Source organism: Eucalyptus grandis, chromosome 2, assembly GCF_016545825.1.
Source record: "Eucalyptus grandis isolate ANBG69807.140 chromosome 2, ASM1654582v1, whole genome shotgun sequence".
NCBI lineage: Eukaryota > Viridiplantae > Streptophyta > Magnoliopsida > Myrtales > Myrtaceae > Eucalyptus > Eucalyptus grandis.
In genome coordinates, this window is record NC_052613.1 from 37579019 (window position 1) to 37603930 (window position 24912).

The following is a 24912-nucleotide window of genomic DNA, read 5'->3' on the forward strand; positions in this document are numbered from 1 at the left end:
CTTCTGCAATCGCGAAGATGCGGCTTGCCTTTGAACGGGCCGACGGAGCTTCCGGAGGAGCCGTAGATTGTCCCCTCTATAATATTGCGGTTTGACAAGTCAAAGGTCAAAGAATTGAAAAAATAAATAAAGAAGACTCTATCAACAAAAGAAAAGAAAAAGGAATAGTGAAAGTTTCGGTTATTTTAGCGCTTGCGCCAGTCATTCACCTCATCGGACTAGTTTCAGACTTAGGCTCGAAATTCGAAATTATTGAAGATTCGTGTGGCAAAGTCCGATTTTTGAGTTGTTGAACTACTTATGTATATAAAAATGATAGTTTCGGGTGTTTGTAGAGCCGGGTAGATTTTTTACGGATCTTGATTTGAGTTTACGGTTTGCCCGAAACAAAATTTTGAAGTTTTCAATGCTTGATGAACAGTACATGTCCAGCAACTTCGGACTTGTTTTTTTTTTTTTTCGGTTTTCAGCTTGATTTTGGAAATGGTTGAGTTGGGGTCCTTATAATATGTTGAAGAGCTTTTATTGATTGCAAGAATGTTTGAAACGGAGGTTCGGTGGAGAGTCATGACATGACCAAATTTTGCGCTCAAGCTCCGCATTGCTAACGACTTGAATAATCACTTTGGGTATGCGATTTATTAGCACATGAGAGTTATTTTGTTAGTGTTTAAGCTTGGTTTAGCTAAGCTCATAGTTGAAATGACGTTTACTTGATTTTGATGCTATTTTCGCTTATATGATAGGAATATGAGTTCATTGATTCGAGTGAGCCTTATTGTTTGGGTTGGGGCATATCTAGGTGAGTGATGTTATCTTTTCTATGTATTTATAAACTTTAGCTAAGCCATAGTTGAAATGATGTTTACTTGATTTTGATGCTATTTCTCGCTTTATATGATAGGAATATGAGTTCATTGATTCGAGTGTCTTATTGTTTGGGTTAGAGACTATTGTGAGGAGAGGTCGAGCAGATTGAAGATGATGAGGTACCAAAAGTGGGGAAAAGACGAGATGACTTTGTTCCAGAGGTTGACTAGAGGGTTTAGAGAGCTCAGACAAGATGAGAGAACTTCTTGAGACGCCTTAGTCAAGAGGAAATGGAGGTATTGAATGAGCTGAAGATGGAAGCGACTGAAGTTGAGAAGCTCTTTGGACGAGCATTGCCGATTCGGAAGCAAGGTAGCTCTCGGAAATGTGACAGGAGATCATCGTTGCTCTGATTTGTGATGTACAGCTGTTCAAATTAAGTCTTTGGCAATTTCGACTTCATTTCCACTTTTCTCTGTTTATTCTTACATACGAGACCTGTGCTCCAATAGGCTGAACATGGACTAGGTTCAACCAGCCCGTTGGTGAGCAGCCTTCTTTATCTTTTGACGATTCATTTAAATCTTTATGAGAGATGATTTGAGTTGATATATAGAATCTACGTTATATTGTTATCTCTCTCCTCTTCTGCCATAGCTGGCCTGGTCGGTTCTGAGGAACTGGACAAGATGGTCACTAGAGAAAATGATCCCTTCCGATTGATAATGTTCTTTATTACAATGGTGCCAACTTTCTTGGTGTTTGTGAGCATTTGTGCTCACAATGTTCTACTCCTTGAAGTCGCACGCTTACATTACAGGGGACAAATTTTACATCTCCCACCGCTTTCCTCCGGTCTTCCGTCCCGAAAGATTTCATCAAGCCTCGACCGGCTCCAGTTTTGTACACATAATCATGTCAAAGGCATGGCAACATGAAATGCACGGCCTTACAATCTCCTCGAAATAGTGGATAGAGGAGATCTGTTATTTGACTAGGATGACCTAATAGTTTCACTCGATAGAAGTGTGAATTGAAAGGGACTTTGTTGAGTTTAAAGACGATGATGCACAAGTACGTGAGACAGAACTTCAGACAATATTAACGGCACTGGAGTAATGTCCCATTGGTGTATCTGGCACGTCAGAGGCATCTGCGCTCGTCTGTTCCTCCACCAGCGGGTGAAGACTCCCCAACGGGTTATACTGTTGAACCACCAGAACCGATGCGGTGGTTGAAAAGCCTGACGAGGCCTAGCCCCCGACGTGGCCCAATTCCGGACAATCACTCGTCCGGTCCACCAATACCGGCGCAGTGGAAGGCGTCCTTCCCACTATGAACAGATTGCACCTGCTCATTGATTTTAAGGCAGCAACAATGTCTTCCTTAGTTCCCACAGTCCCCTCTCCTCATAGGTAATAGACTCGTTTTTGCCGGTAGTCAAGTCTAACAAATCGTTGGGACTGTCATCATCTTCACTACTTTCTTGTGCTGCAACTGCAGTTCCTGGAGGAAAACAAATTTCACGACACTGAGCACAATCCCAGGATGCTCTGCCATGCGAACCCCAAAGGTGAGTGCCTCGCGATCATCAGGACGCCAAGGAGGCACAACAATTGTGTACGAGACAGCACTGGCGGAACTTGGAGTTTGTGCCTCCTAGGCGCGGTCCACAAGTATCCCAACTGAGCACGGCGCATAGCGTAGGACCCTCTGGTTCACAACTTGGAATGAGGTGGCCGAGCTCCATCACCATCCAACCTCTGGTGCTTGTGGAGATGCAGAGCAATATCATCGCGGACCGTTTCTGGTGCGCGCTTGTGCAGATGTCCTCATGGATGGTGCTGAGAGGGGATATAGCGGTCATGGGAGCGCACGGTGGCGGAACTGAGCTGCTGGTAGGCCTCAAACGAAAATCACCATCTGGTCCTGGTCCTCGCGGACCTTGTTCCAAAATGGAAGGCCATTCCTCTGGGCGCCTTGTGCACCATGGAAATGGCCGAGGACCGCTCTGAGAGCTCCATGAGGTGCATGGCGTAGACACTGAGGCGGCCCCTCTTCCGAGTCCCGCGGGACGACTCAATGAGGCTGATCATGGTAGGTATGTTGCGCGTGCTGTGGAAGCAGACCAGCAGCCGGAGCTCAGTGTCAAGGTCCTTTCGCCGGATCGTCCGGTGCTTGTACGGCACCTCTCCTCGCCGGTTTATACACAGCTGTCACTACTGGGGTTGTGATGAAGGTGGTGAATAGGGCCATTAGAACTAAGACTGCAAATGTCTGGTCGTTCAGCACCTGGGATAAAGGGCAAAAAAAAGGGAATCAGTTTGCTGTCACTCCTACTAGTTTTCCTGAAATGCCTTTGTTATCCCAGACTAAGTTTGGCAATTATCAGATTGATATTCTTAGGTCAGGGCTAAATATAAAGCACGACAATTTGCTAGTTGTAAAATTTTGTGTTTAGCAAGAAATGGATGAGCATGATGTACCTTCCTATCCTTCCCAATGTTGAGCACAATGAGCTCCACCAAACCCTTGGTGTTCATCAGGAACCCAAGAGTGAGAGCTTCCTTAAATGGCACCTTGCACAGCATTGACACGGACAATGTCCCCACAATTTTCCCAAAGCAAGCTGTGAAAAATGACAAGCACCAACAACCCCAGGACTGCGCTCCTTGTATCGTCGCGACATTTGTCTTCAATCCACTTGACACAAAGTAGAGTGGCAGGAGGAGCCCCGACACAAGGTCCTCTATCTTCTCGATCAGGACGCCGGCGAATGGCCCGTCCTTAGGCATCACAATGCCCACCACGAAAGCCCCGAAGAGTGCATGTATGCCGATGGTGTCGGGTCACGAAAGCCTGCGGCCAGCACGAGTGACAGCGTGATGCATATGTAGAGTTCCTTCACGGGCTCACCCTCGGGTGACCTGCGTGCCATCCAAGCGAGTGCCGGGTTGAGGGCGAAGATCGCAAGTAACACGAATGCAACCCCACAGAGCAGGACCCACAGGAGACCAGCGGGGACGTGTTGCTGCCTGAGAGGGCTATGGCGAGTGCAAGCAGGATCCATGCCGCCACGTCGTTGACTGCGGCTGCTGACATGGCTATGCGACCCACGTCAGTGGTTAGGAGCTTGAGCTCAGCGAGTATGCGTGCCAGGACGGGAAAGGCTGTGATGGATAGGGCCACACCCATGAAGACGAGGAACGGCCCTTGGCTCACTCCTTTGGAGATCGTGGACCGGAGTACCACCGACGTGCCAATTCCCAGGATGAAAGGGAGGCTGATGCCGGCTAATGCGATTGCTAGGCTTTCTTGCCCGTTCTCTTTGATGGAACTGATGTCGAGCTCAAGGCCAACCAAGAACAAGAAGTAGAGGAGGCCTATGTTTGCGAGCGTGTCGAGGACGGTCATGCTTTGTACCGGGAAAACTGTGTGCAGGAATTTCTCGCTTCTTCCTAATGCCGAAGGCCCCAGCAAGATTCCACCCTGGAGACATAAAAATCTCATCAACCAAGTGTCTGCTGTTTCTCTAACGTGAGACTTGATGACAACAATGAATTCACATAAACTTTAGAAACAACCTCCCTTAGATTAATCGCCATGTGCATTCATATTATAGCAAAAGGCCTCTCAGGACCTTGGCTAGGTCGTGGGTGATTTCTCTAGGAAATTGGTGGATCATTTTGGAAAGAACATATAAAACGGCACTCCATTTTTTTTCAGAATTGATATGAATGTTCAAGAAATGCGAACCCTAGAATTTCCCAAATAAACACTCTTTTCTTCGTGGAACGATGATGATAGGTAAGAAACTCATTAATGATCTCCGCAATGACCCTCGGCTGTCTGAGAGGCCTGAGAATCAATGCAAGCAGCCTCGTGAAAGCCACGACGAGGCATATTTGGAGGATGACCAGAGGAAGCGCGTAATCCAGGGGGCTGTCGCCCTGGAAAGACCCGTTCGACGTCGCCTTCATCGGCTTGGGACAAACCGTCGCATTGCCCGCCATCGATATTTTACAAACTTTTAACCCCAAGACAATCCTGATATCTGAAATTCAAGAATCAATGCGAGTACGCAAACGGAGAAAGAAAAAAAAAAGACTCCTCTCCTCACGACACCATCAGCCTCGGGCCCCTATTATCATCATTCCTGTTCCCGAGCGTACGATGTGCAACTTCTGAAGAGAATTTGAGTTTCTTCAGAAGCATAGGAGGGAGAGGGGGAGAGAGAGGGAGAGATACCACCAGGACTTTCCTTTTTCCAAAGGGATCTTGAACAAAGAGGGGAAAGATGCGAGAGACTAATGAAGAGAACACCTGTCAACACCGGAGCACGAAACTTTTTGGTATCAGAGAGGCAGAGTTGTCTTCGGAGTATTGTTGAGAAAATCTCAGGAAATGGAAGGGCGCGATGACGGTATAGCAAACCGGCCTCTATATATAGAGAGGGTTTGTTATTTTTATTTTATTTTTGGTCGAAAGAGGGTTTGTTAGTTTATGAGAGCTTGTTTATAATTGTCTATATAACCATATCTCAGTGGACAAAGTACTAAAATTGAAGAAAAAGGGGAAGAGAAGTTGCACATAAAACTATGGATTATCTGGTCTCTCTTTTTTTCGCTGGACAAGTCCCTATCTTCATCAATCTCTTCCTTTAGACAACTACGGCTTCCAAAGAAGCCCTTTTTTTTTCTTTTGTAATGCACTAGATCTTTACGTCTCTTAAGTAAGATCTTTGCTTATGATATACACCAAAGATAACACAATGGGACGACAAAATCTCCCGTGGAGGGCTTTGTGCAAGATAAATTCAATCTTTATGTGGCGACTAGCAAAGAAACTAGAAGAATAATGCATAAGACTTGTCATCAGAAAGATTACCGAAAAGGTCTTTTATCATATTGTATTTTTGCCAATTCAATCGTAAACTTTATAATTGTACAAATTGAGTTAATCCAGCTAATTTTGACTAGAAATCACTGACGTGGATACCGAGCATACTACATGGCATGGGCAGAGCTGATATGAACATTTTTTTACTGATATTTTAATATTCTTTTTGGATTTATGTTTTTTTCTCTTTTTTCCCCTTTTCTTTACTCTTTTTTTTTTTTGGATTGAGCACCGGCCAAATTCACCAATACTGGGCGAGGGTCGCTTGGCCAAGATCTGCCAAGGGCATCACGACTTTCACTCCAAAAAAAAAAAAAAAAAAAGTCAAGACAAGGAAAGAAAAAAAGAAAAATCAAACAATTCCAGAATATTATTTAAAATATCCAAGTTAGTGTCAGTAACATGATCTACGCGCCACATTAGTAATTTATGGTCAAAATTGGGTTAGTAATTTATGGTCAAAATTGGGTGGATGAATTTAATTGGTAAAAACGTGCAAAGATTATAACTTAATTTATGCAATCAAAATATTTATAATTAAATTAGCAAAAAGTGAAATAAATTTACGACTGTTTTGGTAATTTTTCCAGCAATCATCATATTGTTCTCTATTTCGTGGGCAAAGGAATATTCATTTAGTGTGAAATCTGAATAATCTTAGGCTCTCTCTTGTCTCTTTTCTTTCGAATAAAAAAGAAATCAAGAAAAATGGAATTTCATTATGTTAAAAATAAAATAAAAGAAGTTGAGCCGCCTGCAAGGCTGCGCCACACGCAAGCCGCGACAACCTTATTATTTCCTAGTCATGCAACTGCAGGGCGTGGAAGATGATAAAAACAGTCAGAACTAGGATTTGCATATCATAATTATTACAAGAACAAATTAATCCTTGTCCATCACCAAAAGATGCGGTTGGAACTTCCTTTTCTCTCCGCAATCAGCTGTACAAATTGCTTTGACTTTTCTCAGTGCCAGACTTAGCCCAAGCCATGTATACCTCTGATTTTTATACTCGTGCCTTACTTCGTTCTATGCCGTAACAATTAGGATAATGTGCATTATTGCCCTTCATCACCGCCCGGAAACGGCAACTCGCAATCACCCGATTAATTTTTAGATTTTCCGGGACGAGTGGTGGAAAGAGGAACGTCAAACTTCTTTTTCCGCCGTTTTTGCGTCCAATAATTGATTAAACTACATCAAAACAGATCACTTTCTTATGTACATTTGGTGATGCAATGAACGGATTATTTTTTATTCAATTTGAACCACTAATTATTCTTGAAATGTCGTGTAATCTGAGGTTGGTGTTAAGACGTGCCTTCCCAAGTTGAAGCCATACAGATGCAGGTCATGATCAGGAGCGAGTTGATCATCTATTTTAGGGTTTTGCATTCTAGTTTTGCATCTAAATCGGGAGACAGATTACTAATGACATCGGTTTTAGTGTTTTAAATATTAATGATGAAACAAGGGTTTCATGTGTATAATTGTTTCGTCTCGCCTAAAGGGTCAAAGACACTATTTATCATATTGCTGCTATTAATGATATGCCCCTTATCAACCCATTTAAGACAATTGAATGAGTCGATTTGCACTAATTGTTGACTGATATTCTTGAAGAAGTGTCTAAAGTGGATTGTCATATGTAATCAAGCCAAGTTGATGGATAGTGCAATATTACGGATATTAGATCACGTGAAATTCATTACAATTAACGGTTCAATTCATCACGTGAAATTCATTACAATTAACGGTTCAATTCATCACGTGAAATTCATTGCAATTAACAGTTCAATTCGTTAGATCCACGAAAGAGAGAGATAGAGAGAGGATAAGGTGATCCGATTCCATTGAAGCTTTCAAACTAAGAAAAGAAAAGATTCGGTTAAATGAAAATCAATTAATATAGACTACTTGAAAGGATGTCAATCATATCATAATACGGATGATAGTCAACGCAGTATTTCCCAAATAAATAACCCTTAATAATTGATAAGTGAGGTCTGTGTATGGTAATGGCTGCCTATACCTACAAAGAGTTGACAAGAGTTCCTGTTTTGACTTGCATCGTTCAGATTCAGATGCACCAAAGAATTCTCCGATAATCTCTCTCTGGCCACGTAGTTCCAGTGTCATCGATTATGCGACGTTTCCTTTATGACATGAAGTCGCCATTTACCAAAAAGAAAAAAACAGTATTTTAGCTTATCTGCGCTGAGGCTCTTACGCTGTTCTATGGAAACCTAAACATCGACATCCTGTCTTACGTGAAGGCCAGCAAGAAGAACGTACAGCAAGAGTTCGTGGCTTTGTATTTGTATTTTGGTCAATCGTTGTCGATGATAAGGTTCTTATCTTTGCCATGCCTCTACTTGTCGAACAATAATTTGTGTCGAACAATAATTTGTGATCGTGCTTATCTCGTTGTTCATAAATTTAAACCCAATCGGAGCAGCGAGAAAGGTCAAGAATCCGACCCGTGTGTGCAAATAGGCGCACCACATAGGTCCGATTTCCATTCGCCAGCAAACGAACACAATTCCACATCTAGGCTACACCTAAAACGGGCTTTCTCGATTGATATGTACATATATTTGGCTTCCCCTAGACCTGGGCAATAACGTATAATTGCCATCGACAATAGTTTAGTATTTGTGGGGAAAAATACTAAAACACATCAAGTTGTGTCGATTTAGAGTCAAATTATGTTGTCCTCTATCAAGTTTGAATTTTATCTTGGTTATTTGTTGTACTCCTTGTGAGTTTCTTCTTGGTAATTTTATTGATGTGCATCAAAATTTTGGATTTTAAATTTTAAAAACCGCGAGGATCGCATCCAGGGTATTAGTACTCTAACAAGACTCAATTCATTTGATTTCTTCCATTTTTACAATCACTCAATAAATACAACTTTCAATTAAGTGTCGAGTCGTGCATAGGTATTTGACTTAAAACCACGTGATTAAATTGACATTATCAAAATCAACTTAAAAATTTAGTGTTTAGCCGTCGTAGGAATTTAACTTAAAATCATGTGATTAAATTGACATTATCATATGTGAAAATCAACTTAAAATTAAGTGTCTAGCCATCATATTACATAATGTAGCTTAAAAACATGTGATGAATTGCAATAACAATTTGTGTGAAATTCAACTTACAATAAAGTGTCTAGCCGTCGTATTACACAGACATGTGGCTTAATAACATGTGATTAAATTGAATTATTTTTGTTTGAGGATGAGCCATAATAACAAGCAAGTGCAATGGATAACTTCATATTAATCAATCTAAGCGATTTGCACGTTTATATCAATCAGGGTACGACCCAAAAAAAAAAAAATTCAATCAATCAGGGTGAATGCGTGTACAACCGTCCGCTATAATTCCACTTAATTACGCGATTGTTCAAATCCCTTAATAGAGTATTTCTTTTTCTTTTTTTTAAACGAAATCCTTTCACGGTCATGCCCTTGGGTAGCGCTTGCCTCAACAACACTATTTTCTGACCCGGACTTTATTATGATAAGAGCGCTATAATAAGCTTCGTATGATCCTATCCAAAACACGAATCTTAATCAAATACCCGACCAGGTTCTTCACTCCTTTTATTAAAAAAATGGATGATTGATCTTGTTGGTTTATATATATATAAGTCAACTACCTTCAATTCCAAGATTATATCCAACTTTGTATCACTCATACCAATTGATTTAATTGAGACTTGACTTTTAGTCACTTGATGATTCAAGATGAAACATAAACAAACAATTGGGAGAAAAAAAAATGACAATCAGGATTTGCTAAAATTCATTGACTTCGATTTAATGAAAGATGATTGGACCGTAAGAGACTCCAGATGAATGCACTCAATGATACCTAATTATTTTAATGGATTTTTCAAACAATTATTTTCGTGGACAGCAAAGAAGAATTAATAGGAGAGAGTACGGAAATACGAATGATCGTGGAATATTCTGTGGCGGAGTAAAGTATTCGTTTGAACATGTCAACAAAAACCGACCAAAAAAAAAAAAGAACATGTCAACAAAAGAAGGAAGGAACGTGTCAAAGCAAATACCCAAAATAGAAAGGTATAATTACTAAATGAGCAATTGACAAGGATATCATATGTTTGGCTAAGTACAAAATAATAAATATAAGATGGATGCCCATTATTTATAGGGGATTGAATTGCTTTACTCATCAATTCGCCATGATGACCCATCTCTATTACGAATAAATTATGGATTTCATCCTTGTTGATGCGCAACTCGGGATGTTCGGATTTACCATTTATTTTACAGAAAATGAATATTTTGAAAAATATTTCCTAAAAATAATCACTAATATCGCTTTTTTTATAAAAAATAAATGAATTAAAAAATTTATTGCCTACGAAGATATTAAGACTTAGATTATCGTTGATAATAAATATATTTTTCATTGATTAATTATTTTAAGCGATACAAATAATCATTTAAAAAAATTAAAATTGTCTATTTTTCACAAAACAAATGAAGCCATAATCCCCTCGTTTTTTGTTTAGGGACCCTAAATGCATAAGTACAAAATAAAGTAAAATGAGAGATTAGAGGTTTTTCTTTTTGGGTTAATAATACAAAAAACTCCAAACTTGTATAATTGTGATAAATTTACCTCAAATTAATTTTTTGACCACAAAAAAAACCCAAATTGACATGCCAATGATAAATTTACCCCAAGTGAACACAAAATCCCCAACTAGTACACTTGTGACAAATTTATCTTAAATTAATTTATTTGACCGCCAAAAAATCCAAACTAGTAATGTAATATACCATCCATTAAATTGGATTAATACCATAAAAATCACAAGAATGGTACAACTGTGATAAATGGAGAGTAAAATCCCAAACTGGTATATTTGTTAATTGTCATGTGTCACCCTACTTAATAATTTGACAGTAAAATTTAATGAAAAGTAATGCAAAGTAAATTTATCACAAGTGTATCGCTTATGGTGAATTTATCAAAGGTATATTAGTTTGGATTTTTGGTAGTCAAAAATTAATTTTAAGCAAATTTATCACGTATATACTAATTTGGTGTTTTTCACGGTATTAATCCTTTTCTTTTTGTCATTAAAGGTTATTACTGACAACTTCCCTACATCATTTGTTAGATATTGTTTATTTGTCGAATATGAGCACAATATGAGATTGAGATTTTAATACGGTTTTTCTGTTAAATGTGAGCCAACTATGAGATGGGTTTCCCCTTATAACATCTCGTCATGAACAATTATTTGCAAACATTTAATAAAAGAGTATTTCAAATAGAGTCTATTTATATAATGGCGATTATTTTAAAATGTTTATAACCGAGATATGCATAATTACATTAGAGAATTATGCATATGAGAAAATGAGAATATATCTATTAGAAATAAATGCAATAGGGATTAGAAATACGGAATTAATGGTCTTTCGAAAGGTCGATTGAAATTTTCATCCTTCAAAAATTCAATTAGTCAACACAAAATTCGAGACTTTTGGAGATTACAATTTATACTAATATATCTGCTCTCATCAATGGCAAATCGATGAAATAATTATAATTAGGATTTAGTTATACTTACCTGCCTTAATGCTTATGTGCCATGTATATTAAACCTATGAATAAATCCTTATGTTTGATATTTTGATAAGTTTCTAGATTACACGGTCGATGCTATATATGTGATAAAGTTTCCAGATAATTTTACAATATACTCTTATGAAGTAATATAAATTTGGTCATTTAGTAGGTCCATCACCAATTTAAAATATATTTGACATTTACTGTTGGATATTCAATATGTGGAGCAATTTATTTATAAAACCGACGCAAACACATATGTCACTCCTAAAATTAAAAGTACAAGTAATTTTTACAATGATAGTTGACCTAACAATGCTCCTATAATTTTCAATCATGTTTTTTCAACATTAAATATGAAAACTGTTTACTGCCAATGCAACATCCAACTTGTAGAAAATTTAGTTTACAAGTTTGAAAGTCCACCATCACATAGACTTGACTACATATGCCTATTGATAATGATCAGAATAACTTGTAATAAAACCTTGCTTTAGGATTTTGTTCTCATTTTAAATAATAAGAATTATCGTGCAATACAACTTAAATTCAGAAAAAGAGTATTTGAAAAGAAAATAGAATACTACCTGCCATGGATCTTTGATCATTCGTCTAAATAGAATTTATAGATTGCCATATATGATTATTTTTATATATTACCAAAACTTTCATAACTCTATTATTTCCTTTACATCAATTAGAGATTTATTAGCAAAATATACGCAAGAGATTTGATAGAACTATTACAAAAATAAGCATTGCTCTATTATTTCTAGTAGGAGTGAACAAAATGGATAGCCTGAACCGAGAACTTTCGGACCAAACCGAACTGGGCTGGTTCGATCTAGTTCCCAAGAGTATCAATTTGATTTCTAGTTCCTAAAAGTGAAATCGGTGTCCGAGCGGTCCAGTTTCTAGTTTTAAGGGGAAATTGACCAGACCGACTACATATATTTTTTTATCTTCAAAAAAAAAAAAGCGACTGGCTTTTTTATTTATTTATTTATTTCTTCATAATAAAAGGCATCAAGTAGTGGAGAAAAAAAGTGATCGATTCCATTGGATCGAACTAAACCGCCTGGGTTTAATTCTCGAATCCTACGACTAATTAGTCTAGTCCCCAATTCCTAATTTTGGGAACCGAGAACCGATCACCTCTAATTTCTAGTTAATTTATTAGACATTTTATCGCCAAAATATGCACAAGAGTTACATATATTCTAAAGTGACCATGAAAATTAATTTGCTAGGAGTTTATCACCAAAATAGACATCAATTAGAGATTTATTGGTAAAACATGCATAATAATTAGAGATTTTGCTAGGATTTTATCACCAAAATATGCACAACTCTATTCTTTCTTGTACATAAATTAGAATTTATTATCAATATGTGTGTGTGTGTGGGTAAAAATTGAAGGTTCGCATGCCATGTGGCTCAACCTTGCACAAGCTTTACCCACTAATATTATTACTCCATCAGTAAACCTATTGTACAAATATCAATTCAATCCTAAACTTTTCAATTTTATCAATCTAATTTAAAACTTTGACGAAAATCCAATGTAGTTCTTTTTTTTTTTTTTTTCCTCATATCTTTTATGTTTCATCTTTAATCGGTAGGGGTTGACGGGACCGTTGGAGCCTTGGCCAGGGCTAGTGACCTCGCCAACCCTAAGCAAGGCCCAAGCACTTGTGACCTTGGTGAGGGCCGCAAAGCCATCACCTAAAGAAAAGAAAAAAAAGAGAAAAGAAAAATTTGGAATTTTTTTTAAAAGTACAAAAATCGTCCATGGTCATTCACATATTCACATAGGATGGCCTGTGCTACCTAAACTACTACCTCAGCGATTTCTGACTAAAATTGGCTAAAAGAATTATATTAATAAATCATCGAAAGGTTTATGACTAAATCGATAAAATTAAGAAGTTTAAAATTAAATTAGCCACCATAAAATAGGTTTGAGATCATTTGGAATTCTTTTTTTATACATCAGTTGGTGATTTTATTACCAATATATTCATAAGAACTAGAGATTTCCTAAATTGACCGTGAAAATTAAATTGCTAGGTAAAACTCGCATGTGCACTCATTACATGTTTCATTCCTGCGCAAGCTTTATCTAATACGTGCACACATAATGGAGAGTGATTCTCCCTCTAAATTTCTTGTTTCTTGGTTCGTTTTTGTTTCCCCTAATTTTCGCTCCTTTTCTCCCTCACTCTGCAATCCCCAATTAATCAGCTAAACTACAGTTGATTTAAGAATACTTGGTATAATGTTTTTATGAACAATGGGGCCAGTCAAGGCCAGGGATACAAAGTCGCCTAGAAGTTCCAAATATTTTTGTCTAGAAACTATCGAGATTTAAATTCTTTTGCAAATATTAAAGTACAAATATTCTTCGAGAGGATCTTTTGGACATGGCTTCGGAAATTTTAAGGATGTGTACTTGATGGTGCGAACGTGTACGTCCACATAATCACTCCCATCTCTACTTAATCTATCATGATCGTGTCTTAATCATGTACGTTTCTTTCTCCCACTAAATAATTAGATTAAAATAATCTGGTGACAATCCTATAATGGTCTGTTTGGTTGGTCCAACACATAAAATCTTAGGTCATATCTATTTTTGTGCACGTCTTGATTTTTACTAATCATGTCTATACCCATGCTTCCTTAAAGAAACTACGTCGATAGCTCATGATGTAAAAGACTAAAAGTTTCTGTCTGCTCCTCACTGGCTAATGCTCAATGTAATTGTCATGATAAAAGATGATATCAACAGATTTGATCGCTCATTAATTAGAAGACACGGGTTCCAAATCTGATTCAACGAGTACGTAACAACGGCCATCAAAATCCTCTCTTACCCGATGACATTTTATACAATGCATTTTTTGAAGGCTAAACCTATTAGAGGATATAGTGGTCAATTTCGCCGGAAGACTATCTTGAAATTTCGCATAAAAATTCAGAACTAAATTGATAATATTGAATAGTTTATGAGTGAATTAATATTTGTAAATGGTTTAGGATTAATTGAATAATTTTGTTGACCTGTTGAACATTACATCATTCAAAGCTCCCTCGTTACTCGTCCACCTAGATGGTTTTGCTCCCATGGTTTTGCTCCCGCATTATTCAAAGCTCCCCTAGATGGTTTTGCTCCCGCACGTCTTGCACGCATTGTCACTTTTCATCACTTATCACGGTTTGTTAAGGCATATTGTCACTTGCGTCATAAAGCACCATCGTCAAGTAAAAAATCTAGATCGATTCAAAGACAAATTCCACAAAATCGATGGCTTTTTCAAACTCCTAAAAAGTCGAACTCTACAATTACTTTCTCTCATTTCTCATTTATATACTAATTGACTTCAACTTCAAATGATCTATCAAAACATGAAATACCGAGTGAATCGACCCGTTGTCAATAGTGCGGATTGATTTTCCAATCGAAAGCTCTAGTTGATCCGGTAGATTCCAAATCGAGCATCATCAAGAAATGAGATCTCAAATCATTGAAATCACCAAAATGGTACCAAAATTCAGCAGTCTATCGAAGTCAAGCATCATGCGCACGTTGTCCAATGGTCGGAGACGCAACCAATCGCATCAAAGGCACTGTCGTGTACGGCAATCGTTGGGGGCATCTCGGCGGAGGAAACTTCAAGGACTTTGCCTTGATAACGTCGAATTGCGCAATCAAGAAAGCTCTGCTTTTGGACTCACCTGTTCAACTCCCTACAGTAACGCCAAAGTCCGGACCAGACACCAAAATTAACGACTCCACAAGGTAACTTTCGTGAAAGAACAAGCAATAAAAGAGACTGAAATTCGTTAGAACAATCTCCTGCTCCGAGCGTGGATGGAATGCCTTTGATTCAATCGTCAACCTAAACTTAACCGGGACGAAAACTGACCCAAATTACCGCCTGACAGCAACGTAAAGGTCAAGGCTAACCAGCCCCGTCCGCTTAAGATCAGTTTCATGACTCTTTTATCCCCCGCGACAGCAAGGCAAACAAAATAAGGTGGAATAAACTCAGCATGGCAAATTATCTTCATGTTCTCTATCCATGAAAAGAATGGATACGGTCCTGCTTGGCTTCGAAAGAAACTGAAACATTCTCAAGGAGGAGACATGGATGCTTCAACCAAACTCAGGAGCCGCGGCATCATCTTCCTCCTCCTAACAGGTAGCTTCTTCGCCCTGGCTTTCTCAGAGGTCCACGTCAGCGTCAAGAACCGGCTGGGGAGCGGCAAGAACATGACCCTCCATTGCCAGTCCGAAGACGACGATCTGGGGGAGCAGAACGTTGCAGACGGAAGCGAATTCGGGTGGGATTTCAACGTGAATGTGTGGGGTACGACTCTGTTTTACTGTGACATGGGATGGGAAAGTGTGCAGGATTATCAATTCGATGCGTATTCGTTCGCTAGAGACTTGGTTCGCTGCGATGCGCAGTGCTTGTGGCTTGTCTCTGAGGAGGGCATGTATGGCTTTAATGGGCAAACTGGGTTTTGGGAGTACATTTACCAGTGGCCAAGTGGACTAGAATTGGCGAAAAAGAAATTATGATTGTGATGCGGTTGAGAAGCTTCTTAATGCTAAGTGTCAATTGGGGTGGTCAAAAATGTCTCGACCTGCAAGCGAGAGGAGGATTCGGTAGTGATTCCCGTATTGAATAAATTGACTCTATCTTGAACTCAGTTTGGAGATATCATTTCCCATGTGAATGTCTGAATGCTCTCCCAACATCATATGTAATGCCTTATCTTCCCTTGAAAGAACATTGCCATAAGAATTACCAAAACTATGTATTTAGAATATGTCGAGCTTCTTATGGAAATTGTCAGCAAAACTAGGGGTAAGCATCATTCCAAGTAGACCTAGAACCCAAAAACGGGCCCGGTAAGAACCAAAAATTGGAAAACTCTGTTTCAACGAGTAACTTCCAAGTTCTAGATAAATGGGGCCTAGAACTTGAAAATTGGAATTTGAAACAATTTTTTGTGCTGTTTTCTTTTTGTCTATATTTTCGCATGATCCTACAATATTCCAAAACGTCCGATGATAAGAGTAGAATTTGGAATCACTATTCTGAACTTCCATTTTATGATTGAGACTTTTATCTTGTTAATATTCCATATTCTCTGTATGGCTAAAAATAAATTGTGATAAGTGGCTATTAAATGTGATAATTGACCGCAATCGTCGAATTAATAACACATGTGAAATTTGGATAGAACCTGAAACTGACCCTAAAACTTGTGATAGGATAAATTCTAGATTTCAGAGCATGTAGGGTAAGTTCTCAATTCTAAAAAATTAAAAATCTATTCGGCGGATAGGTTTTAGGTTTCAAATAGAATCTATACGGAACTTGAAAGTGCTCACCCCCGGACAAATCCATCGTGTTATTAGCCGCTGAGTTATTAAACTATGATCGCACATAAAGGTAAGCTGCCTACATTTACATCTACTTCATTCTGTTTGACAGAAGGTACAGAAATCGCTGCCGCATCTCACTTGCATTGAGCTGAAAAAGGAGCAAATCCACTACATGAACTGATGCATTCGCATTTGAATCAAAAGTTCTCTTGACAAAGAAAAGAAGATCGGAATGAACAAAACTAGCAATCAGAATTTAAAATTGAAGACCATGTTCTCGGGCTGCTTCGGCGAGAGCTTCCACACGTCCATGGTAGGGATATCCACCCCGGTCAAAGGCTACCTTTGTGATTCCTTTCTCCAAGCACGACTTCGCGATAATTTCACCCACTCTCTTTGCCACTTCCTGGTGCCAACAAGTTACTAGGATGAGAGTTTCTTTATCAAAGCACACAGAACAGCAGTTCAAGATGATTTCATAGAGGAGATTCTGGAAAGAAATAAATCACAAACCATGGCAGAATTTATCGTATTTGATTATATTTAACATCTCAAAATGCACATGGATTGCAGAAAGAAATCTACAGAAGACAAGGCACTTCTTCATCTGAGTCCCCCATTTTTTTCTCTCTTTCATTTCTTTTTCGAATTCAATTATTTTCTATACAGGGATGGTTACAGTACATGCAGTGTTACAGTACATGCAGTGAATTAAGGTTCATTTGGATACTCACAACGGTAGGACCAGAACTGTAGTCGGATTCCTCAGAGACAAGCTTCTGCATCGTTGATACTGCGGCAAGTGTGTGCATCTTAGTGTCATCAATCACCTGGACATAAAGGTGCTTGTTGGAACGAAATACACATAGTCTCGGCCTCTCTGGAGTTCCCTGAACCTGCAACACCAGAAAAACTTCAATTTCACGCTAAAAGAAAAGTTACCGCTTCAATTTCAAGACTCGCCAGCACGACTCCACCACTTTAACCCTAATGCTGTAGCATGGTCTCCAACAAGTACAAACTCAGAATCACTTGAAAATTTGTCCTGTGAATCCAACACCACAATACATCTAGCAGAAATAAGCTTAACTACTAATTGATAAACCCCAAGGTGTAGACCGGGTGATAAAGTGCTTGGTTTGAATGTGGCAGCTATCGTGATTGAATCACAGCACTCAAAGCAACCCAGAGGTCACACCAGCCCCCGGTGGCTAGGAACCTTAGGCTATGTATGTCGACAGGACGGATTTATGCAGAGCAGAAAATCCAGATAACCATGTTAACCTCTAAAATTAAAAAAGAGAACTTAGTGAGAAATTATCAGTGGAGGATGAACTAGTACATTCTTTTTTCTCTCCTCCTCCGTTTCTCCTAGTTCAGCAACCCCATACGCCATTCACAGCATCGACAAACAGAACACTAAGCAGAATTCGACAGGCGCAAGCTCGAAGCTATATCATTCGCATTCTAGACCACCACAACACCACTCCCTACGCTCTCTTCCTCAAAATCACTCCTCACCCCGAACGAAACCGCACGAACCGAACTAATCCCCGCACCGTACCCATCGATTCCAGGCGGAGACTCCCCGCGGAACCAAATCGAACCCCCCGCCCCAAAAAGCAAATGAAACCCAACCAATGCCTTCACTAGAGCACTCGACCACCTTGAACGGGGACGAGGGCATCACTGAAAAATCAGTGCGTAAAAGCAGGGCGACCCAGGAGGCACCTTCTTCCTGATGCGCGAGTGGCGGGCGAGCCGGTCCTCTCTCCGGGTCTTGGCCCGGGCTTCGACGGCGAAGAGAGGCTGGCGCTGCTGCGGCCGCTGCATTGGGACTGTCCCGATGAATTTCGGGCAGATCGAGACCGAGAGAACGTTCTGGGAGGAACCCAGAAAGGGATTCTGGCTAAGGAACGAGATTGAAGTAGAAGCAGCCATGGCCTATCGCTGTGCAAGTGAGAGAGAGAGAGAGCGATGGTGACGAAGAAGAAGGCACTTCTCGCTCTTCGTTTCCGCGACGCCTTATCCTTTTCGACGCAATGTTTGGGAAAATTGCGTTACGGTCCTCGTAAATATTTGCGGGTTCGATTTTGGTCCTTTTGCCAAATATTCGCGACGCTTTTGATTTCCTGCCGTCTCTCGAGAACGATCTAATAAGAACATTTTTTTTACACATTTCCAATTAAGAACTGAATTGCAACAAAAATGGAGCCAATGCCAAACTTTTTCCACTCCCAGGAAAATTCTAAAGTCCAACAGGCTATTGAACGCCCCGCCGGATTTGAAGCTAAAGAATTTCGTCCACCAAATTTAAGTTTTACACTTGATTGAGGACGAATGCGGCAACCAAGCGTAGTTATTCAAAATAGGCTACATGAATTTACAAACTTTAAGATGAATGTCATGATTATTTTGGTAAATAATTACGAATAGGGAAAAGGATAATTACCATAAATTCAAGTTGCATGCTATTTCTTTAGTGAAGTTACGATTTACAATAACTTAAGGTGATTTATTATTGGTAATAATTAATTGTCATTCTTAAGCAAGGTAAGCTACTAAGGGCTTCACGAAGTTACGTTCTTTGAGGTGATAAGAGTGATAGCATTCTTACTTTAAGAGCTCTATAGCTGAGTTACTACTCCAAAAGGAAAAGCACTAGCTATAGATTTATTGAGATTAGGCGACTTGATACAAATCACTGTGGTTGGAGGTATAATCACCAAAACTGCATCGAGGTAAAATTACAATGTTGTTAGATAATTACTAGGCGCTAGCATTATTGAGAGTATTGAGGAAATTCATGAGGGGAAGTTACTGACTATAATAAATTACCGATTACGACCATTTGAGGAAAGTAGTGGTATTATTGAATAATTGCTAGTGACAACATTATGAAGTTACAAAAAAAAAAAATGGATAAGTGTTCCAGAAGTCCTACAACTTGTCACGAAAATGCATTTTAGTCCTAAAACTTGCAAAAAGTGCATTTCAGTCCTACAACTTGTCAAAATCTTTCAAACGAGTCCTAAAATCGACGCCTGTCTAATTTCTTAACGGAAAAAGCTAACGTGGCCCCGCGTGACTTTTTTTAATCGTTTCTCTCTCCTCCGTTGCGAATAGTTAAAAAAAAAAAAAAAAAAAGCCACACATGCAGAACGACGTCGTCTCCTCCTTTCTTCTTCACCACGACGCTGTCTCCTCCTTTCTCCTTCCCCACGACGCCGTCTCCTCCTTTCTCCTTCACCACGACGTCGTCTCCTCCTTTCTCCTTCACCACGAGATCATCTCCCCCTCGTCCGTCTATACGTCTTCTTCACCATCGTGTTCTCCCTCCCCTCTCCATCTCTACGTATTCTTTCACTTTCCGAGTATCCCCTAAGCCCCAAATCGAACTCGTCCGAACCCTAAGCCCCAAATCGAATTCATCAGTACGGTAAGTCCTAAATCGAATTCGTCCGAACCCTAAGCCCCAAATTTGATGATTTGCGGTTCTCTTGCGATTTGGGTCCTCATCAACCTCGAGTTTGACGCTCGTCGTGAGTTCGTGTTCTTTCCTTCATTTGACGATTGTGAGTTCGTGTGAAGACCTCTTTGCGGGAGTTTGGCGGTGAAGCGATTGGCGTCAGGGACGACGATAGGGTCAGCGAAGACGATGGCGACTCCTCCTCACGCAGGTATCGCTCTCTGCATTATAACATTTAGGTATCTCATGGTAATGCTACAATTTTTTTTGTTTTGCAAAATGCTTTAATCTCTGCATTATGTAAAACGATGTCAGTTAGCATCCTCAGTTCTTCATTATTTGGAGTTCAGAGAGCTCGAGTTTAACACACATCAACTTTATGTTCTCTTCTTTGATGATTGCGAGTTCATGCAAAGATATGTCTTGTGGGCATCTCGGTGTCTCAACGGCGGAGCGAGCGGCATCGTGGACGGCGATGGTGACTCCTCATGCAGTATCACTCTCTACATTACAATATTTGGGTATGTCATAGTAATATTACCATTTTTTTTTTTGTTTTTTTTTGCAAAGGTGTTTTACTCTCTACATTATAGCAGCGTTTTACTATCTGCGTTATGGTTGTTTTGCATTTTCCAATTCTTGCGATAAATTATAACATTGCAGCAAATTAGAACATTGCTCTCACTATTGATCATGTAGTTGCATCGTGGTTGTAAAACGGATTATGCTAATTTTATGTTTCTATATTGATTGTTAGTCTTTTATAAAAATATCTTCAATTTAGAACTTAAACATTGCTTCAATAATTTGATGATTGAAAGTGCTCTCGCTTTTTTGTTTCTATTCCCTTGTAGGTCCAATGGCCGAGAACAAAGTTTATGTCACTGTTCGCTATGGAGGTAAATTTAAAGGTGGCCCACCATTGGAATACATAGGTGGAAGGGCTGATGTTGTTGAAATAAGTTTAAGTAAGCCTTCACTGTCTAGTATAATTGAAACTATTGAGGCTTTGGGTGTGTGTAGAGTAGAGAAACTCTTTTACGAGTTCCCGGAAGTAAGACTCTTGTAGACGAAGTAACTCTTAGGTATTTATGGGATAACGCTGATGTGATGGATCTATTTTATCATCATCTCGTGCTCTGAAAATATTACACTATATGTTGAGCATGTTGATAATGAAAAGGCAGTGAGCCGAGATGGGGGTGTTGAGATGGAAACTGGAGGTATGTCTAATGTGATTAGGAATACTGATGATGACGGGAATCGGGCTGGAGTTGCCAATAAGGATCTAGATGAGGAAGAGGATGATGATGCACATAATTTGGTGGATATGGAAGAGGCGAGTGATGATGATGACTTTGAACCTGGTTGAAGCAAGGAAAAATTAATTGAATTTTCAACAAGACATAGGCTCTAAATTTTAAATTATAGTGAGGCAACTAGTACTTCCCAACCAACGATTGTGGATGAGGCTCAATCGTTAGATGATTCTCGGGTACGAAACAGTAGTATGCTGATTCGATGAGGAAGACAGTCTTCAATCAATTTTAAATGATGAGGGTGGTGAAGAGGTTGATGTTATTTCAAGGAGGAGAAGTAGGTTCCCATCATATGATCAAAGTGGTACAAATCCATAATTTATTGTTGGCATGACATTTGATGATGCAACTGAGTTCAAGAATGCAATTTTGAAGTATTTCGTGGTTGAGCAAAGAGCAATCAAATACACTAAGAACACAAAAAGTGTTGTAAGAGCCAGGTGTGGCCGTAACAATTGTAACGGATGATCTATGGTGCTCTTGATAGAAAAACTAGGTCATTTCATTTGAGAAGGTATGTAAATCAGCATATATGCAGTATCACTTTCGAGAATAAGAGAGTGTCTAGCACTTATTTAGCTAAGCACTTCATGATTCTCATTTCGCAATGCCTAAAATCAAAGCACCTGAGTTAAAGAAATTAGTTAGAGAACAACTTGAGTAAATGTCACTTTCAAACAAGTGTAGGAGAACAAAGCTGAAAGTATTGAAGGAATTGCAAGGCAATTACAAGAAGGAATATGCACAGATGCACGACTACTTGGGAGAGCTTTACACCGCAAGCCCATCAAGCAATTTTAAATTGAAAGTTGAAAGGCCATGGCCAAATTCTCTACCAAGATTTGATAGGGTTTACATTTGCTTTGATGCTTGCAAGAAAGGTTTTTTGGCTGGATGTAGGAAGATCATTGGATTAGATGGATGTTTTTTTAGGGGTTTGATCAAGGGTGAGTTGGTATGTGCCGGAAGGGATGGCAACAATCAAATGTATCCAAAGGGCATGGGCAAAGTGGTAAGAATCGAGAATAAGGACACATGGACTTGGTTTATCAAATTGTTGAAGTCGATATCGATATGTGTAATGGTGACGGATGGGCGTTGATAAGTGATCAACAAAAGGTATGCTTTTTTTTTTTTTCCTGTTTTCATTTGTAAATTGATTGTGACATTACAATGTTTTTTTTTTTCTGTTTTCATATATATTTTCTTTTTTTCGGTAATTGTCAGGGTCTTGTCCAATCTGTAGCTGAATTGTTGCCAAATGCAGAGCATAGGATGTGTGCAAGGCACATTTATTCCAAGTGGGGTCAAAAATACAAAGGAAAACAATTGCTGGGGCAATTTTGGAGATGTGTCAAGAGCAATAATATGTCAGATTTCGAGATGCATAGACAGAAGTCGAAGGAACCGACTTTGAGGGTCATGCTGACTTATTCCGTATTGAGCCAAAACATTGGTGCAAAGCCTTCTTGACACCGATATTAAATGTGATGTCGTTGATAATAACTGAGTGAAGCGTTCAATGGCAGTGTGTGGAAGCTAGGTGCAAGGCCATTGTGAGTATGCTGGAGGATACTAGAATCATGGTTATGAATAGAATGCATACTCAGAGGGATGGATGTGCTTGGTGGACTAGAAATTACGGTCCAAGGATTATGCGTAAATTACATGAGAATACATCTGCTAGTAGGTATTGTCATTTGATATGGAATGGAAATGAAGGATATGAGATTACAGAAGGTGGTGACAAATATGTTGTTGATTTGAATTTAGAAACTTGTTCTTGTAGAGCTTGGGAACTTAGTGGAATTCCATATTGCCATGCCATTTGTGCAATACACCATAAGAGAAATTATCCGACCGACTATCTAGCCAAGTGCTTCAACAAGGAAAAGTATCTAAGTACTTATCAATTCATGATGCCTACGGTGAGAGGACAGAAATTTTGGAATAAAACCAATAAAGAAGCTCCTCAACCCCCACCAATGAAGAATATGCTTGGTAGGCCAAAAATGAGCAGAAGAAAGCAACCGATTGAGCTTGTAAGAGGTGATAGAATGACTAAAGAGGGTAAGCAAATGACTTGTTCTGTTTGCAAACAAATTGGACATAATCGCAAGGGATGTCCTTTAAAAAAGGTATTTCCTTAATTAACTTATCATCTTAATGCTGGGCATGTCACTTTAACATGTTGTTAATCAATACTTAATATGTGCTTCTCAGGCTAATGCTGGGGCCAATGTACGTACATCCAATGCTTATGCAAATGTACGTACATCCAATGCTCAAGTCAATGTATGTACATCCAGTGCTCATACCAATGCAAGTACAACTAAAGCTTATGCTCAATCTCAGGCTAATTCCACAGGTCCAAGGCTCGAAAAAAGACAAGTAAGTTGTCATCTAACCATTATTGTAAGTTTTGTATATGAAGATTCCAATCTAGTAACTTTGAATATATATTCAAGCTAAAGCTAAAGCAACGACAAGCGTAGCTGAAGGAGGATCCGAAAGCCATGCCAATGCTTCTGCAAATGCCAATTCAATAGGAGACAATAGTGGGCATGTTAATGCTTCTGCTCAGGCTAGTGCAGACGTAAGAGAATGTAGTGCTCGTGCAAATGTAAGAGAATATAGTGCCACTACTTCTGCTCATGCTAGTGCTGATGTTAGAGGATGTAGTGGTGAGGCTAATGCTTTTGGTGAAGTTCGTTCAGATCAAGGGGAAGGCAGTGCACCGGCCAATATAATGGCTAGCATAGACGTGAAAAATTCCGGTGAGTAATACCTCAATCCCCAAGTATACATGTATTGTGACTACATTCTGATGTTGAATGAATTTTCTATTATTTCAGTTTAAAAGACCTACCATTGAAAATTGCATGATACAGAGAGAATCACAAGCCAAGAGGATGAAAATGATAGGGTTGGGTGTTGATGCAAATCCTATGACAAACCTTCATATTCGCAAGGTGAGTAATATTTTTAAATTTTTATAATAGCAATTACTTATCTCCTTAAGCTAAAAAGATACTCATTCTTATGTAGCCTAATACAATTGGTGCAAGAATCGTTAACCTACCGGAGAAAGGGGTAGTCATAAGAGCTACGTCAACAGCAAATGTGCATTCAGCAAATGTGCATTCCCAAGTCAATGCACAACCTCAGTCATATGATATATCAGAAGCTCCTCGAAAACAAATTGCAGTGACGCCGAAGCCACTATTACAACCCAATGCCACTTCACAACGTCAGTCATATCATGCAACAGTAACTCCTCCAAAGCATGTTGCAATGAAGCCAACGACACTATCACAACCTCAGGCCAGTTTTCAAGCTCAGTCATCTCAAGCTACAATAGCTTAGAAGCATCTTGGTTTAAAAAGGCACCA

At 39.2% G+C, this 24912-nt stretch overlaps 2 protein-coding genes and 1 pseudogene across 2 annotated transcripts; 1 reads left to right on the top strand and 2 right to left on the bottom strand.

The window, feature by feature from the left end:
- Positions 1-1894: 1894 nt before the first annotated feature.
- On the bottom strand, positions 1895-5198 carry LOC120290352 (annotated as a pseudogene).
- A 10052-nt stretch (positions 5199-15250) lies between these two features.
- LOC104429177 (self-incompatibility protein S1) lies at positions 15251-16050 on the top strand. The gene has a single exon (XM_010042075.3). The coding sequence runs from the start codon at positions 15404-15406 to the stop codon at positions 15917-15919; it is 516 nt and encodes a 171-aa protein (XP_010040377.3). The 5' UTR covers positions 15251-15403; the 3' UTR covers positions 15920-16050.
- A 795-nt stretch (positions 16051-16845) lies between these two features.
- Positions 16846-18734, bottom strand: LOC104432575 (50S ribosomal protein L18, chloroplastic). The gene is made up of 3 exons (XM_010045043.3): positions 18464-18734; positions 17467-17628; positions 16846-17138 (listed from the first exon to the last, which is right to left on the bottom strand). Exons 1-3 carry the CDS (start codon positions 18671-18673, stop codon positions 16989-16991), a joined length of 522 nt encoding a protein of 173 aa, XP_010043345.2. The 5' UTR covers positions 18674-18734; the 3' UTR covers positions 16846-16988.
- Between the last annotated feature and the right edge of the window lie 6178 nt (positions 18735-24912).